Genomic DNA, 19,123 nt, shown 5'->3' on the forward strand with positions numbered 1-19,123 from the left:
CACAATTTGAAGTATAAATCTAAATTAATAAAAACAGTGTTGAAAGAAGTTTTCCATAAGCCTGTGGTTAGGGTAACAAATGTAAAACTGCATCTGTGTCTGAAAGTTACATGAGTGATGCAATGGGTAAAATTTATAGGCAGAAAGTAACGCATGCTTCCGTTAAATCAGCTTTTATTTTCCCTGGGATTCTATACATGGTATGTTGAGGCATGCACGTAGATTTGTGCGTGTGCTTAATCTACGTGCACTCCTTAATTGTTTAACGAGCCACTTAGTCATGATAAGTGGCCGATAATGACCACTTATCATCACTAATTGGATATAAGTGGAATTTATGCATGCACTTTGCTAGGTATATTCTATAAAGCAGGGTGCGTAAATTCTCCCAATGTGTAGCCAAAATGGGGGGGGGGGGGGGGGGTGAGGGGAGGAGTGTGGACATCCACATGAACAGTTATAGAATTTGGATCCGCATGAGTAGATGTAGGCGCATGCATTTACACCTACTGTTTGTTAGCGTAAATGAACGCGCCTAAATGTAGGCATGTCTACCCGACCCAAGGTATATTTATATATTGTGCCTACATTTAGGAGCGTCTAATAGAATATGCCTAGGCGTCTCTATCAGACACGCCTAGATTCTAGGCACCATATATAGAACCTAGTCCTTTCTGTGTAATGGCATTCAACTAGATAAAATGTACACATGGTTCCTCATTTCTTTGTTGAGCAATCTAAGGGGCCTATTTACAAAAATTCATTAAGCAGTTAATTGAGGAATTGGTGTATGCTGACAGTTAACAGCGACTTGACACTTAGGGCTAGATTTTATATATCACGACTGATAGATTGGCACAAAAAAAAATACACCTAGGCATATTCTATAAAGTACAACTACATTTCGGCACAGTTTACAGAATATGCCTAGCACCTGTCCACATGACTAAATTTAGTCATGGGCAGTTACACCAAGTAAAACTTAGTGTAAATGCTGTCACCTAAATTAGGAATGGATCGGGTGTATTCTACAACAATTCACATAATTTTTAGATATGTCCATGGCCATACCCCCTTTTCAGCTATGCATCTTATAATTTATGTGCATCACTTTATAGAATATGCCTAGAGAGTTGTGCGCATAAATTCTAATTAATGCCAATTAGTGTCAAACATTTCTTGTTAAGTGGCAATTATCAACGCTAATTGACTTATTAGCTAATTAAGTTGCATGTGCAAATCCAGAATACAACCAGATTTGCACATGCAATGTAAGTCTCGCTATATAGAATCCGAGGTTAGTTCAGGCTAATTCCTGCATTAACAGAAAAATGTAGAATGGGTGGAGAAATGGGTGAGGATTGTGGCTTACACAACACATATTCCATTACTGCTTGTTAAGGGTCCCTTTTACAAAGCTACGACAAAAAGTGGCCCTAATGCACCCATAAGCAGGTCTTTCCTCTATGCTAAGGCCATTTCTATAGCAGCTGGAAAATGGCTGATTTTCGGAATTAATGGCCATGCACTAATGTTACCACTGGCATGTTGCTATGAACAAAAATTAGTGGATGAACCTCTGCCACCACCTATTTTGTAGGTGGTTAATTGGATGATGCAATAATCATATATAAATCAGTTAGCCCACAGCAATGTAGCTGTGCTAATTGGGTTAGAAACACCCAGTCTCCACCCCTAGACATGCCCCTTGGTCAAAACACTTTTATTTTTTTAACACGTGGTTAGCACCTTACCATGGGATGCCACAGCACACCTGGTGGTACATCATTTTAAGCTGTGATAAGCACACATTAGTGCTCACCACAGCTTAGTAAAAGGGTCCCTAACTATTTAAGCAGCAGATAATGCACAGCATTTGCAGGTAATTGTATAAAACATTTTTCATGCACAATACATGCATGACGGCTACTTATTCATGTAAATGGCCTCTAATAGACTACCAACTGGTGGAGGAGCATGCCACATTTTGAAGACTTGTACTTTGCTAGTGGGTGTGCGCATGGGCAGAGTGTTCATATACACACATACATTGTAGAATGCTATTATTTATGCACAAACAAGCAAAAGAAGGAATAGTTCCAAGAACTGCCAGAAGTCCAATATCTTCAAAATAAAAGTTGCTGACTATTGTGTTTTCTGATGATTTTGTGGTTGTTCATCATATTGTGTTTTGTAGTCTGTTAAGTTGTGACCCCTGAAGAAGGCACATTGCCGAAACATGGTCCATGTTAGGTCTGGATGGTGTAGGTTACCTTTATTGGATATATATAAAAACACAAAGCAGATCTACTGAATTAAAAACAGAAGTGGTTTATTAAAACAGTTACCCGATGTGACCACGTTTCGCCCTCAGGCTGCATCAGGGGTAAAAACTACAAAATACAAATATACATAATAAATCTCCTTATTAACATTGTATGGCAACTGGAACACATAAAAACTAGATTTTTTGTGATTTTAGAATAAATTTTATGATGGAACACATCGTATTTTAGTGATTCCAGCTTGCCATTAGGCATGATTTGTGGATTTTACAATTTTACAAGGATTTAATTTGTTTATTTAACATCCTTAGTGCTCTTTTTTCAAAAAAACATTTATTTTGGAAGATTGATTTTGACTTACCGTTGTGCTGACAAAGAGATCGTTGGGTTCTTATTGAGTATTTTGTGTAAAATAGCCTATTTTAAAACTTTTATTTATTTGATAACCTTTGAACCCGAAGGGGAGCTTAAAAAGCAATGAGTTACAAAGTATGCTGAAACCCTATTGGTCACAGGCAGGAGTTGAACAAGCTGGTAAGAGAAGTGTGTTGAGTAAGTAAATGTTCTGATTCTTTTCTTTGCCTTTGAAAGAATTGGTTTCGTTATATGCAGGAGTGGAAGGTTATGACCAAGCATTGGGTTTTGCTGGTTTTTGTTGTAGGTTGTATAATAAGCTAACTGTTAGAGGTATGTTAAGTTTCAATCCCTTTTAGGTGTGTGTGTGTATATATATATATATATATATATATATATATATATATATATATATATATATAATACATTATTGCATATTGATCTTTATTAACACTATGCACCAGAATCACAAGTTTTTATGGTTGTTATACTTTTAGCAATGAACTGCATGTAACACTAATATTCACACTAGTTTTATCTACCTTTTCTCCATATACAAGTTATCACACTGGACATACTTGTCTTCTGTATGTGAGTACTCAGCAAAGCATTGTTAGTTATGTATACCATGTTTTTTATTTACATTTTTATTTAAAAATATTATTTTAATTATGTTAGTAAGGAGATTTATTATGTATGTTTTTATTTTGTAGTTTTTATCCCTGACAAAGCCTGAGGGTGAAACTTGGCCACGTCAGATAACTGTTTTAATAAACCACTTTTCTTTTCAATTCACTAGATCTACTTTGTGTTTTTCTATATTTTCATTTTAGCGGGCAGAACGATGCCTCTTGTTTTTGGTTTTTTTTGTTACCTTTATTGGAGAGTACACTTTTATTTTGAAGATATTAGACTTCTGACAGTTCTTGGAACGATTTCTTCCACTCTTTTGATTGTTTGTCTGATTACTGTGGAAGCACCTGCCATTATTTATGCATATACTTGCTATCATCTAGTCATGACCATTTATACAGCAATAGGACTTGTGTAAGTGATCACACCTTAACCAGATTTTCTGTCATTTGTTCTACTAGTCTATATTTAAAAAAATCATCTACTTTTCTTTATAGAATAGACAAAGTAGGTGCCATAACTAGTTCTTAGACTGGGTGCCTGGTTCTAGAATTACCCTCAAAGGCCCCAATATTCAAACCGTGGGAGATAGCCTGGTTGTCTCCCGTGGTCAGCACTGAACCCGGATATTCAATGCCAGGCTGTTTCCGTTAACCGGCATTGAATATCCAGTTTAAATTTAGCCAGTTCCAACTTAACTGGCCAAGCTGATTTTCAGCGTTAGCTGGTCAAGTTGGAGCAGGACAAAGCTTTTCCACTTATTGTGATGGCCAAATATGGTCAACAAACTTAGCCGGCTCAGTGGTGAAAATAGCTGGATAGCCAGTTATATTGCATGATATAACTATCTTTAAGCCACTATATGGCAATATTCAGTGCCAGACAGCCGGTTAAGTGCCATTTTGGTGGTAAAACCATTTAAAATATTGGGCAGAAAATGCTGATTTATGTGTAGAAAAAAGTTCTTACAAAATTAGGTCATGCCTAAAAGGAGCAGGTACTTATAAGAGCAGGCATGCTGAGTTTGGTCAGAGTCATGATTTACAGGTGCATTATATAAAATTTGCATATATCTACATTCTTTCCTTTGGGATTCCATATATCGATTTCCATACAGAAATCAAAGTGTACTCCATAACAATGTACATATTTTAATTAGTTAACAAAGTAATCAGCACTGATAATTGGATGTTAACAAACAACTATCAGCACTAATTAGCATTAATTAGAATTTACACGCACTACTAAGCGTATTCTGTAACATGGTGCTCCTAAATTCTAAGCCACATAGTTGAAAAGTGGGTGTAGCTATGGGTGTGGGATGGGCAGGTCATGGGCATTTCTAAAATATATACGTGTTATAGAATAAACACCCTCTGTGCCTAATTTAGACGTCAAGATTTATACCACGTTAAGAGTCACCGACCAAGAAAGGGATCTAGGTGTCGTCGCTGATGATACATTGAAACCTTCTGCTCAGTGTGCTGTGGCGGATAAGAAGGCAAATAGAATGTTAGGTATTAGGAAAGGAATGGAAAACAAAAATGAGGACGTTATAATGCCTTTGTATCACTGTATGGTGCGACTGCACCTCAAATATTGTGTTCAATTCTGGTCACTACATCTTAAAAAACATATAGCGGAATTAGAAAAGGTGCAGAGGGCGACAATTTAGGCACAGTTTATAGAATACGTTTAGTTCATACCATAGTGCCTAAATCTACATGCACCCATTTACGCCAATAAAAAACTGGTATAAATCCATGTGCGTATATTTAGACGCACTGACCCATATTCTGTAATTACATGTGGAAATTTTGGCATGCCCATGAAATGCCCATAAGCGTGCCCCTTTTAAACTGTGCACGTTTATTTTGAACTGTGCGCTTTTCAATTTAGGCACAGTTCTTTATAGCATTCGCTTAGCGATTTCCATGTACAAATTCTGATAATTGCCAATTACTGCTTGTTATTGCTTGTTAAGTGCTGTTATCAGTCCTCATTAGCTTGTTAAGCCAATTAAGTTATGTGTGGTGTTATAGAATACATGCCTATTTTGGCGCCTAAAACTAAGCGCACCATACAGAATCCGGGGGAAAGGGCTAGATTCTATATACGGTGCCTGAAAAATCTGTGCAGAAAAAAAATTCTCAAAAGTACACCTAAAGTTTATAGAATAGACTTAAATTTCCGCACAGTATATAGAATACACCAAACGGCTCGCTATGTGACCAAATTTGGTCCCATCCATTTAGGCTATGTTTTACTTGGTGTAAATCCTGATGCCTAAATTAGACGCACATTGGGTGCATTCTATAATAATGCACATAGATTTTAGAAACACCCACGCCCTGCCCATGGCCCCCTTTTCAACCATATCATTTAGAATTTAGGCGCCCCATGTTATAGTGTACACTTAGGAAGTTGTGGGCGTAAATCTCAATTAATGCCAATTAGTGCTAGTAATTGCTTAACATCCAATTAACAATGCTGATTAGTTAACCAATTAAGTTATGTGCATTGTTATAGAATATGCTTTGGGTTCCACGTGAATTTTCAGTTGCCATATATAGAATCCAGGGGGAAATTCACAGTAAGCTCGTATTCTGTAATGGTCATTCTGAGCAGTGCACCCTTTGCAGACTGCTAGCTTAGCATGCATGATTTCAGTGCCTGTCTTTGGGAGCCATTTACCGAATCTAGCCCATAATATAGAAGCTTTGCAGTTACTGTTCAGCAATTTTGGCATCTACCACATGGTAACTGTAAACCTTTACTGCACTTTAGTAAAATATCTCTAAGTGAGTGACTGCTTTAATGTAGAGCCAGGGAAATCAAAGAAGATCTAGATTAAGAGCAGTAAAAAAGATCAGACATAAAAATTAGAGCTTCACTCAATTAACTTAGTGGTAAGGTCTCACATGTGAACTGGGCAGTAATGGTCAATGCTTGTTCAAATGCCAATTACTGCCTGCAAGCCAGAAAATAAAAATATTTTCCAGCACACATAGTGGATGCACATAAAAAATGAAATTACCGCCAGGGTCACTCAGTAACTGGGCGGTAACTTGGAATTGATGCGCATTGGGCGTGTGTAGGTGATTATGCAGCTTAGTAAAAGGGCCCCTAAAACAGCAAACTACAGAAATCGCTAGCCCCCCTGTTTACTAAGCTGTGCTACTGGATGCCATGCGTTAATGCCGACAGAGCCCATTCACTTTGAATAGGCTGTGTAGGAATTGCCGTGCGGCAGCCGCTAGCATAGCTTAGTAAACAAGGGGTTAGATTTTTATATTATCTGAAAAACTGCAGGCAATAAAAGCATCAGATCTGCCTGTCAAGATTTATATGCCTTGGCAGCATGGTGTGAGAAAAAGTTGTACACTGACTGCCTGAGCTATGCATGGTTTCAGCTTGGGTTCTTTTGTTTACAAAACACAGGAGGTAAAAACTTGAAAGGCAGGATGAAAATAAGGATCATTTTTTGCCTCATGTATAATGCAGTGGTAAATAAAGCATATAACTATATGAGCTTTGCTTTTTCAGCTTGGTGGACAGTGAGCTGCAATTAACATATTACTCAGCCTTTTTGGCTCTGCTACAATAACAATTTTATAAGCATTTTAAACTGTAAAAATTAAAGTTAACAGATAACGAACCAGATGGTATGTTGGAATATACAATTGCTCTTTATAGCGTTTAATAATATTCCAAGATGTAGAAATGAAAATGAGGCTGTAAGTCAAAGATTGTTGCGATCACATGATTGGTCATTTTCAAAGAATTTTAGACATGGTGCTTGGTGTTCTTTTCATCACACAGTCACTGAAACATGTTTTGCATGACATTTTGGGCTTATCCTTGATTTGCAAAAGGATATTCACAAGAGAACTGATAAGTTTATTGGTCTATCCATACAGACTGATTGCTGCTTGAAGCACATCAGAAAAGCCTAATAGGCTTTAAACTACCAGTCAAATTATTTAATGGCTAAATGAAGCAGGAGACATGCTGACATATGAATTACAAATTGTGATGCTCTCAATCAGCTTTTCTAACACAATAATTTAACCTACATTCAGTAGTAAATTATCCGTTATCACCCCATTCCTCTCGTGTGCATAATACAACAGTCTTCCTCAGTGATTGCGGACACCAGCAGCCAGTCTCAGCTGATTTTTTGTTTTATTCTGAGTGTATATTCTAACATATGGTATAAAACTATAGTGCTACAATATGTCTTCCATTGCGTAAGGCTGCAGGTAAATGACAGAGAGGAAACATCTTTGCAAAGTTCTTGCAGTGCAATGCAGCTATGACAGATATTGACATAAAAATGTTAACAATGTAATAATGAAAACAGAGGCAGTGGAAACTTGGTTGCTTGTGTTTCCTGCTGTCTTGTCTCTTCGTGGTGACTTCGCAGTAGCGGTGGTGATCAAAGGTATCTTAGCTACATTCAAATCTTCATATGCCTTTTTCTCTGTTTTAATACCAGAAAGAGAAAAACAAGAATTAAAACACTGGATTTTTCCTGATGATTTAACTCAAACCAGTTCTTAATGTTCAGATCCCACATACGTTTAAAGAGCCATATTAAAGAAGAATTTGACTCTTTGAACATGTATAAATTCAGCAAATAATGAATTTAGTGTATAATAGAGACAGACAGCTAAAAAAGTTTACCCCCCCCCCCCCCCCCACCAATATTCAGCCAGGGCGGTCAGTGTTTTCTTAAACGCTTATTGTTTTCAGCTAAATTATTCCCCGATATTCAGTTGGGCACTTGCACTGAATATCTGGGATAATTTTGGGTGACTCACCTGTTTATTTTCGAAGGAGAAGGGTGGCCATCTTCCCGACACAAATCGGGAGATGACCAGCCTTCTCCTAAGGCAGGTCGATTTGGTATAATCGAAAGCTGATTTTGGCCGGCTTTAACTACTTTCCGTCACAGGGCCGGCCAAGTTCAAGGGGCGTGTCAGCAGTGTACCGAAGGTGGGATGGGGACGTGGTTAAGAAATGGCCAGCCTCAGCTGATAATGGAAAAAGAAGGCCGGGTCTGACGAGCATTTTGGCCGACTTTACTTGGTCCATTTATTTTCAGGACCAAGCCTCAAAAAGGTGCCCAAACTGACCAGATGACCACCGGAGGGTATCGGGGATGACCTCCCTGTACTCCCCCAGTGGTCACCAATCCCCTCCCACCCTAAAAAAAAATAAAAACATTTTTTTGCCAGCCTGAAATGTCATACCCAGCTCCATGACAGCAGTATGCAGGTCCCTGGAGCAGTTTTAATGGGTGTAGTTCACTTCAGGTAGGCGGACCCAGGCCCATCCCCCCCCTACCTGTTACACTTGTGGTGGTAAATGTGAGCCCTCCAAAACCCACCCAAAACCCACTGTACCCACATGTAGGTGCCCCTTTCACCCATAAGGGCTATGGTAGTGTTGTACAGTTGTGAGGAGTGGGTTTTGGGGGGGATTTGGGGGGCTCAGCACCCAAGGGAAGGGAGCTATGCACCTGGGTTCAATTTGTGAAGTCCACTGCAGTGCCCCCTAGGGGTGCCCGGTTGGTGTCCTGGCATGTGAGCGGGACCAGTGCACTACAAATGCTGGCTCCTCCCACACCCAATGGCTTGGATTTGCCTGGGTTTTGAGATGGCCGCCATTAGTTTTCATTATTGGCCGAAAACCAATGGCAGCCATTTCTTACGCTGGTGATCTCTAAGGGCGGCCCAAATGTTGAGATTTGGCCGGCCCCCCGACCGTATTATCGAAACGAAAGATGGCCGGCTATCTTGTTTCGATAATACAGTCAGGTATGCCACTTGACGGAGTCGTCATTACAGATGGCGCCCTTATAGATGGGTGCCCCCGTTCGATTATGCCCCTCTCAGCCACCCAGAGCTTATGTGGGTCCGTCCGATATTCAGCTGGGGCCACATAAGAGTTATGCGGCCCTGGCTGGATATTGGGCCAGGACCTGCACAACCTTTTTTTTTTATTGTTCTTAAAAAAAGCACCCGAGCCCTGTCTTGCCCCCCGTGCCAATGTCCCTCCCTTCTTCCCGCCTCCCAGCTCTTATCAAGACACCCCCTACAAGATTCCCCACCCCTACCCCCAACTGTGAAGGTCCCTGGGCTTACCTATATCTCTGGTAGTCCAGTGGGGTCGTTGGGGGGGCATGAGCACACACCCCTCACTCCTGCCCTTTGTGGCACACTCTGTAAAATGGCTGCTACGACTTCTCATCGGTACCACATGCCAGCCATTTTACAGAGACTCCGCAAGGGTCAGGAGCAAGGGGGCTGCACCTCTTGCCCCCATTGACCCCAATGGACCACCAGAGAGATGTAGGTAAGGCTGGGCGTTTACCTTCACATTTGGGGGGATCAAGGGGGTCTCATGGAGACGTTGATGTGGGCTGGGGGAGAGGGGAGGAAAGAGGGGGACATTGTCAGGGGGGCAGGAGGGGGTTCAAGAGCTTTTTTTTAAGAAGAAAAAGTTATGTGGGTGCCGGACTGATATTCAGAGCCACCTGCATAGCTAAGTGGACTTAATCGCTTAAATCGCATTATCGATCTCTTATTTCTCATGTTTCCTGTGTCAGTTTATGTGACTTTTCTTTTTATTGGGTTTTCTTGTCCATTTGCTGTTAAGAGTGCACCATTTTGTAAACAACGCATACTCTTTCCTGATACTGCACACATGTGCACACTTTTTCATGATAGTGTGCACATGTACACTAATTTGTGCATGTGTGAGGAGTGCACCCTCTTTGCATACTTTTGAAAACGTGCACAATATTACTACTACTACTGCTACTTATTGGCAAATGGACAAACACAAACACCCAAATTCTACTATTGTGCAAACTAATTTGGGTGCATGCAAATTAATTAACAAGCCAATTATCACCAATAACTGGACACAATCAATTATTGGTGCTAATTGACAACAATTTGATTTTTTAAATGTGCCACATCTTGCTAGGCGCTCTTATAAAAATGTGTGCACAAATTTTTCAGTGTGCAACTGAAAAGGGGGCATGGCCATGAGAGGGGCATGGGCGGGACAGGGACATTCACTTAACATGCACACAGTATTAAAAAATACAGGAGATCCGCGCTTAATTTAAGTGCAAGAATTTCCATCAGGTTTCAGTTCGTGTAAAGCTTTGCACCCAAAACTGGATGCAGATCCCGTGCTAAGCCCTAGTCTATAAAAGGTGCCCAACTCACAGCGTATTTTTAGAATAGTGCTCAGCGCTCATTTTTTTCAAATTTGGGCACAATTTACTGAATCCAGCCCAAAATGTGTTTTTTTTTTCTGCTGCTTGTTTTTGTTTGTTAACAACATGCAATGACACAGGATAATCTCACTGACATTTCCCATGTATACGTTCATTGCTCTAACAGTCTCAAATGAGAGGGACCGAGTTGAATGGCATAAACCACCATTTTATATGCAGGCAAGATCCCAGTATCCCAGTAACAACTACGGGGTCCTTTTACAAAGCCGTGGTAAAAAGTGGCTTGCGGTAGTGTAGGCGCAGGTTTTGGGTGCACGCAGAATTATTTTTCCAACGTGCCTGTAAAAAAGGCCTCTTTTTTTCCTGAAAATGGATGTGCAGCAAAATCAAAATTGCTGCGCGTCCATTTTGGGTCTCTGAACTTACCGCCAGTCATAGACCTAATGGTAAAGAATTTGGGCAGTAAGGACCTACGTGCGTCAGATGCCACTTGGCAAGCATCTGCCAAAAATGAAATTACAGCAGAGCGGTAGTCGGGCGGTAAGTCCATTTTGGTGCACATTGGGTGCGCATAGGCACCTACGCGGCTTAGTAAAAGGGGCCCTACCTTCCCTGCTGGTTACAGTATATTTTGCTGAACTCCTGCTGGCTTTCTCAAATAGCACCAACTGGTGGCAGTACAGTACTGATACCCATAAACAGGGCAGAGCATTAAGGGGCCCTTTTACTTTGCTGTGGTAAAAGGTTCCTGTGCTAGTGGCAGGGGCCATTATGCCGTTTTGGTGAGGCCCTTTTTTACCACAGCGGGTAAAAAGACTCAAAAAAGACATGACCGGTGCAGAAAGATTTCCACTTACCGCGTGGCCATAAGGGGGGGGGGGGAGGGGGAGCACTTAATACCATCCACTGAGGGTGGCGGTAAGGACTCCTGCAGTAACCCGGTGATAACCGGGTAGCACACAGTGCTGCCCGATTACCACTGGTAACTGCTACAATATATGATTACTTCTACTATTGTATGGTATCTTGTAGGGCAAGATAGCGAAGGGCTACCGGTTGTCTCCTGATGAAGCAATTGTGAAACAGAGGCTCTCTGTAGAGGAAACCATCATATATTAGCCACGTTCAAGGTAAGTACCCACTCTAAACTTAATATTATTATATAGTAACATAGTAAATGATGCAGAATAAAGACCTGTATGGTCCATCCAGTCTGACAAACAAGATACTTTATATGTATACCCGAGTTGATTTGTCCTTGCCTTTCTCAGGGCACAGACCGTAGGAAGTCTGCCCAGCACTGTTCTTGTACTAAGTTCTGAAGCTAACGTCGAAGCCCCTAAAAATTTATACTTTATCCCATCCCTATCTATTCAGTCACGATCAGGGCATAGACTGTAGATGTCTGCCCAGCTCCCGTTTGTTTCCCAGTTACCGGCGTTGCCACCCAATCTCCGCTACGATTCCGCAGAACCATTCCTTCTAAACAGGATTCCTTTGTGTTTATCCCACGCATGTAATTGGGAAACAAAAACGGAGCTGGGCAGACTTTCTACGGTCTACGCTCTGATTGTGACTGAATAGATAGGGATGGGCTGGAGTGTAAATTTTGAAAGGGCTTCGATGTTAGCTTCAGAGCGTAGTACAAGAACAGTACTGGGCAGACTTCTACAATATGTGCCCTGAGAAAGGCAAGGAAAATCAAACTCAGGTATACGTATAATGTATCACATACCATGTAAAATGAGTTTATCTTGTTGGGCAGACTGGATGGACCCGTACAGGTCTTTATCTGCCGTCATTTACTATGTTACTATGCAACTGCTACAATACAAAATAGGGCCCTATTTTCCCTAGTATGGGAAATGGCACACGTTGAGGCTGGAACTGCCACTGGTGCGCACATTGGGCCAGCGGTAGCTCCAGATTGGCACATGGCAAGCCCACATTGGGCTTACTCCTGCTTTATAGACAGCCCCATAGTACTGTCAACTGGCAATATATTCAAATTAGAGCCAGTTGACCATACTGCAAATAAATGATATGCACAATGAGAAATATTACTTGAGACACTAGACATTAAGAGAAGATTCAACTACAAAAACAGGGGGGGGATTCTAGGGCACATAAATGAGATGTCTGAAGGGGAGAGACTCATGGGGGGGGGCTTGGCTGTCATCAAACGATGGGGTGCAGTATTGACTATGGATTAGAGGAGAGGTGAAGGAAGAAGTCTTGACAGTGTATTAGGGGTGAGGTAAAGGACATTATCAGGTCAATTCTATAACCTAGGGGCTAACATTTATATATGCGTTATCCCCTGAATCTATAAAGGTCACTAAAACTTGTGTGCACAATTAGATGTGTTCCCAATTTGAATGCACAATTTAATAGATAGTGAGCCAATTAGTGCCAATAATTGGCTTTTAACAAGCAATTATTGGCACTTATTAGATTTATTGTTGCCTGGTTTCTAATTTTTTTTTCATTTTTCCTTACCAACAATTATTATATATTGACCTTGTTTCCCATTATCCTTATTGCTATCCCTAATCTTTTCCTCTCCATCTATTCCTCTCCATCTTCCTATGCTCCCTCATAACGCCCATTTCCTTCTACACCTCATTCCTCCTATGTTCAATTTACTTATACACCTAATTACTCCTTTGTCAATTTACTTATCTATTAATATTACATTTACTACAAATTGTATATTCTGCTTACGACTTGTAATTCTTCTTATTGTTACTATGTAAGCTGCATTGAGCCTGCCATGTGTGGGAAAGCGCGGGGTACAAAAGTAATAAATAAATTTAACTTTTTACATTTACATTGGCACTTATATTCCACAAGATCCCACAAGGAGCTCACTGTGGTTTACAGTAAGATAAAAATACAAGACATTCCTTGTGAGCTGCACAACTTAAAAAACATTATATTACTTACTGAATAATTGGAAGAGATATGTTTTAAAAGCTTTCTTAAGCCATTTAACCTGACCTAATGTTCTAATATTCAGAGGTAAGGGGTTCCAACATTTCACAGATTGAAAGGAAAATAGTCCATCAAAAACAGACCTATAAATAACACCTTTAGGATTAGGATATTGCAGTAAGAAAGCCAATCTATCCATGTTTCATGTCTATAATGATCCAAAATGGCAGGGAAAACCCTCAAAAAATGTTTCATGTTGCCTATACTGTGCCCTATTACTCTGTAGTGCACCCTATTGCACTATTTTTCAATAGGCACACTACTGAAGAATACTGCACCCTACTGAGTGTCAATGAAATGAAAAAACAAACAAATAAAATTAAATGAAAAATCTTGTAAATGGAATGGGAAACTAAACAAAAGGTTTTGGCATTCACACACCTAGATATAACTATGATATCTGAAAGTACTATATTTGAGGTACCAGTGAAAGGTGTGAGGTAAATATAAACAATAATGCTGAGACAATCAAACAAAGAAAAGGCTGTCTTTCATACCACCATGGGAAATTTCAGGTCGCTAATAGAAAGCCATGAAAACGGGTTGCTGCTGCATGATGTATCTGGTATGTTGTGTCTAACTCTTCTCAATAGATTTTCTCTAGCTGCAATCAGTTTCTCCTACTGGTCAGACCTGGGTTGCAGATCAGGCTTAGTTAAGAAAGTACTAAAGAGATCTTCATGCTATAGGCTGATACAGGTGCCTAAGAGGTGCTGCATTTTAACTCCTCCTTATGTACAGTTGCCAGCAATATAAAAAAAATATTAAAATAATAATAATAATAATTATAATAATAATTTAAAAAACCACACAGACAAAAACCTGCCATGATTGTTCAGGCCTCAGCAAACTGCTGATCCTTCAGCAAAATCAATGGCGCCAGATGTGGACTGCTCAACCAACCCGTGTAATACATCACATTGCTGGCAGATTTCAACCATTTGCACTATGCTATCCTTCTACAAACTACATGCTTTTCTCTCACTCCCCAGGAAATGACCCTCAACCTGCCTTAGGCTTGGCTTGTAAAATATTCTTAAATAATTTATTAGCTGGGGAAAATATCACTGCAACATTGCTATAGATTTCTTACCAAGGTCAGTTGTTTGATTAGCACAAGCAATAATGTGAAAATGCAATTCATAAGAAAATATACTAATGTCTCTGATAGGTATGTTTGTTTTACAGAGTGCTGTTACTCCTGTGGAAATAAAAGTGTACACATTTGAAACAAAATTATATTTACTGTGTTACAACCAGATCAGTAGAAGACCAGAAGTGTAACTACTTGGTTAGAAAAGTTTCTATACGGACCAGTAGGTTTCTGTTACTAATCTGCATAAGCAGCTGCAAAGGTTTTATTGCAGGCAGACAGTAGTATGGATCCATACATGTTAAAACAGCCAGCATGCTAAAAATCCCTGCAAGTAGCTGGCTAAAGCTCATATTAGCCCTCTCCTCAAGTCACTTCACTGGCTTCATATCCATTTCCGCATACAGTTCAAATTCCTCTTATTGACCTATAAGTGCATTCCACTCTGCAGCTCCTCAGTACCTCTCCACTCTCATCTCTCCCTATACTCCTCCCCGGGAACTCCTCCCCGGGAACTCCGCTCACTGGGTAAATCTCTCTTATCTGCACCTTCTCCTCCACCGCTAACTCCAGACTCCGTTCCTTTTATCTTGCTGCACCATATGCCTGAATAGACTTCCTGAGCCGGTACGTCAAGCTCCATCTCTGCCGTCTCAAATCTAAGCTAAAAGCCCACCTTTTTGATGCTGGCTTTTAACTCCTAACCCTTATTCACTTTCTTCAGAACCCTTATTTTATCATCCTCACTTTAATATTCCCTTATCTCTTGTTTGTTCTGTCTGTCTGTCCTAATTAGATTGTAAGCTCTGTCGAGCAGGGACTGTCTCTTCATGTTCAAGTGTACAGCGCCGCGTACGTCTAGTAGCACTTTAGAAATGATAAGTAGTAGTAGTAGTAAAGCTGGTAGGATCAGGATTTGTGTGTGACTTAGGTGGATTGGTGCATGGTCAGCTGTGACTGCTAGCACGTTGGTCTGTACCATGCGCTAGCTGTCATGACTGCTATAGCATGGCTTCACTTAATGCCACCCTATGAGGAAGCACTAAGTGCAGCCACGATATCAGCTATCTGGCTGGCAACAGATGTGCTTACCTCCCTGGCCTTCCGATCACAGTAACATAATAACATAGTAAAGGACGGCAGATAAAGACCCTGAATGGTCCATCCAGTCTGCCCAACAAGATAAACTCATATTACATGGTATGTGCTACTTTAAATGTATACCCAAGTTTTTTTTTTTTGTTACACTTGTACCCCACGCTTTCCCACTCATGGCAGACTCAATGCAGCTTACACGGGGCAATGGAGGGTTAAGTGACTTGCCCAGAGTCACAAGGAGCTGCCTGTGCCTGAAGTGGGAATCGAACTCAGTTCCTCAGGACCAAAGTCCACCACCCTAACCACTAGGCCACTCCTCCACAAGTTTTATTTGTCCCTGCCTTTTTCAGGGCACAGACCGTAAAAGTCTGCCCAGCACTGTTCCTGAACTAAAAGTTCTGAAGCTAACGTCGAAGCCCCTTAAATTTACACTCCAGCCCATCCATATCTATTCAGCCACGAACAGGACGCAAACTGTAGAAGTCTGGCCAGCATTGGCTTTACTCTCCAATTACCGGCACCACCACCCAATCTCCGCTAAGATTCCGTAGATCCATTCCTTCTAAACAGGATTCCTTTGTGTTTATCCCATGGATTTCTGAATTCCATTACCGTTTTCATCTCCACCACCTCTTGCGGGAGGGCATTCCACGTATCTACCATCCTTTCCATGAAAAAAATACTTCCTGACATTACTCCTGAGTCTGCCCCCCTTCAACCTCAATTCATGTCCTCTAGTTCTACCCGCCTTCCTGTCTCCGGAAAAGGTTCGTTTGCAGATTAATACCTTTTAAATATTTTAACGTCTGTATCATGTCACCACCGTTTCTCCTTTCCTCCAAGGTATACATGTTCAGGTCAGCAAATCTCTCCTTGTACGGTTTGCAATGCAAATCCCCAAACCATTTTGTTAGCTTTCTTTGCACTGCTTCCAGTCTTTTTACATCTTTAGCAAGATACGGCCTCCAAAACTGAACACAATACTCCAACTTACAATCCTCTTCCAATCCTCCAACTTACGATCCTCTATATCTACTCTCCTCTCTTGATCCTCCCTGCAGTGGGCTCATCTCCCTCCTGCACCTCATTCTTGGCAGGTCATACCCTCTTAAATCACCCTCTTGTATCCGCCTGACAATCAAAACCTCACTCCCAACAGTCAAACCCCACCCCCCAAAGGACCTACCTACCCCACCTTCTGATCCCCTCCCCTCGTACCTACCCAGGGGTCAGCAGAGTGGTTGGTTCAGTAGACATGGGTGGCAGTGATCCCCTCCGCTGTCACCCAGGTCAGTACCTGCATCCAAAATGCAATTCTGCCCTCTGGCTGTAGTTCCTGGTACTGCCACTAAGGGTCATCCTTCCATGTAAGGGTGGATATACCTCAGAAGAGAGATTGGGAGGGATCAGATATTGGGGGGAACTGGATCAGTGGAATATGTTCAGAGGGGTGTGATGTGCTTCTGCATCTCTTCAGTATATATTTTCTATTTATGCATTGGGCCCTGCACTGCATAACCTGCATTGGCAGATAGCCACAGCTGCTCCCATACTGCCACTGCAGTTTCTGCCAGCTCCTGGCTGGTTAAATAGCATTTATGCACCTAACCATGGATATTCAGCGCTAACTGGCTATATCAAGTCACCAAATGAAATAAAATGAAACATAGCTCTTTAGGTATAGATATTCAGCACCAGACTGGCTATGTTGAGCAGGTCAAAATAGGCCGCTTAAATAACAGGCCTATCTTGACTGCTAAACGTAACCAGTTAGTGGTGAATATCAGCATAGCTGGTTAACTTTTAGCAGTCAAAATAAACTGGATATTCAATGCTGGCCATTGGAAACAGCACGGCAATGAATACCCAGGTTTAACACCAGCGGTGGACAGCAAATGTGCTGCTCATCACCGGCTGAATATCAGACCCACTGGGTCTAACAAAAGTTCTGTGCACAGCCTGACTGACAGATCTGACTGCTTGCTTATTTTGTTTCCATATTACAATGCAATATATTCTGCCCAGATGGACCCGGCTGTGATCCTGCATTTCTACTAAGACTGCTATTCTGTCAAATCTTGCCAACAAGTTCTGAGCTGAATAGGTCATGCACTCTCTTTTTAGTCTACAGTATCCACTAATGTCATGTACTGAATCTATGGCCTAAGCTTACCCTGCCAGCTGTGACAAAATATTTCAAAAAGAGCTGGAAAAGTGGACAGATAGGATTAGAAACCACCCGAGAGATAGAGGGTGGAGTTAAAGGGAATTTACTCTAAGGAATATTACATGGTGTGGAAGCATATGAGCTATATAAGACCCTGACCTTCAAGAAGCAGGCAGCCAAAAGTAATGTGAAAAAAACCCTGGATGGTTTCATAAATTAGTGCATCAGAGAAACAAATGTGACTTATGAAATGTACAGCCTGAATAACAAGCTACAGGAAACCAATGAATCTTTTGATGCACATCTAGCAGAAGTTAAGCACCTAGTAAGGTCATGTGAGTACAGAGATTTAGAGGACTCAGTCATATGTGCTTGAATTGTTAATGGCATCAAGGATGACACTACATGGTGGAAGCTTCTTCACATGAAAGTATAACTGAGAATGATGCCATCACAATATGCCATGTAAAAGGTTGCCTCTAAGCATAGAACAAGTCAGAGCACAGGCTAGAAGCTGGCCAGTTGGATTACTACTGTAAAGGCAGCCATGAAATGAAGTTGGAAGTGTGCCTGTGTAACCCAGTCCTGCTATCCCAGGTTAGAAGGGGCTCGAGAGGCACTGCAGTCACTTACTCACTCTGGTCCCGTCAGTTCACCCACTCAAGAAAACATATGACACTCAGAAGATTGAAAGTAACTGGAACATTTATTTAATTATTTTAACTGATGGCTTCACTGCATTGATCTTCATACAATTCAGATGTAAATCATAATTGCTTTCAAGATGATCACAGCAATAGTACACTACTGGGTTAACATATGTGCACAACCTTCATGCCTGTCCTGTAGTCTAATTGGAACCCAGAACAGATTTCACTCTCCCGATGTACTTCAATACCATGCAGGCTAGACCTCAATGCAAATGTCCTTCTCCTTTCAGGCTGCCCCTTGAAGGTCTCACCTCAGCCAGGGGTAGCCAGACTCCACCCGAGCCCTCCCCAATCCGCCAAGTTTCTGGCTCCTCAAATGGCTGATGCAATGTAACAGTTCACTGTCTATGGCTTCTCAGTTACAGCATTGCAGGACCCCCGTTTATGCAATGGGTCACCTGGCAGTGGGTTATAAGAAACAGACTCAGGTAACCAGGACCTAGTTACTCTGTCAAGAGGCAGAACCAGGGACAAATCCTTTCCTCTGAGTTTCCCTTTTATAACCTCTGAGCTCCTGGGTTCCTCCAGTTACTC

The 19,123-nt window shown here is 41.2% G+C and overlaps 1 protein-coding gene across 2 annotated transcripts in view; it reads right to left on the minus strand.

Moving 5' to 3' along the window:
* Positions 1 to 7,151: 7,151 nt before the first annotated feature.
* LOC115478870 (glypican-5-like) overlaps positions 7,152 to 19,123 on the minus strand; it is a 1,084,132-nt gene continuing 1,072,160 nt past the window's right edge. For both annotated transcript variants that reach the window (XM_030216505.1, XM_030216504.1), the window contains one exon: positions 7,152 to 7,755. In XM_030216505.1, coding sequence (XP_030072365.1) covers positions 7,586 to 7,755 — 170 coding nt within the window. In that variant the 3' untranslated portion in view covers positions 7,152 to 7,585. The remainder of the gene's footprint in view (positions 7,756 to 19,123) is intronic.

This window comes from Microcaecilia unicolor, chromosome 10 (assembly GCF_901765095.1).
Source record: "Microcaecilia unicolor chromosome 10, aMicUni1.1, whole genome shotgun sequence".
Lineage (NCBI taxonomy): Eukaryota > Metazoa > Chordata > Amphibia > Gymnophiona > Siphonopidae > Microcaecilia > Microcaecilia unicolor.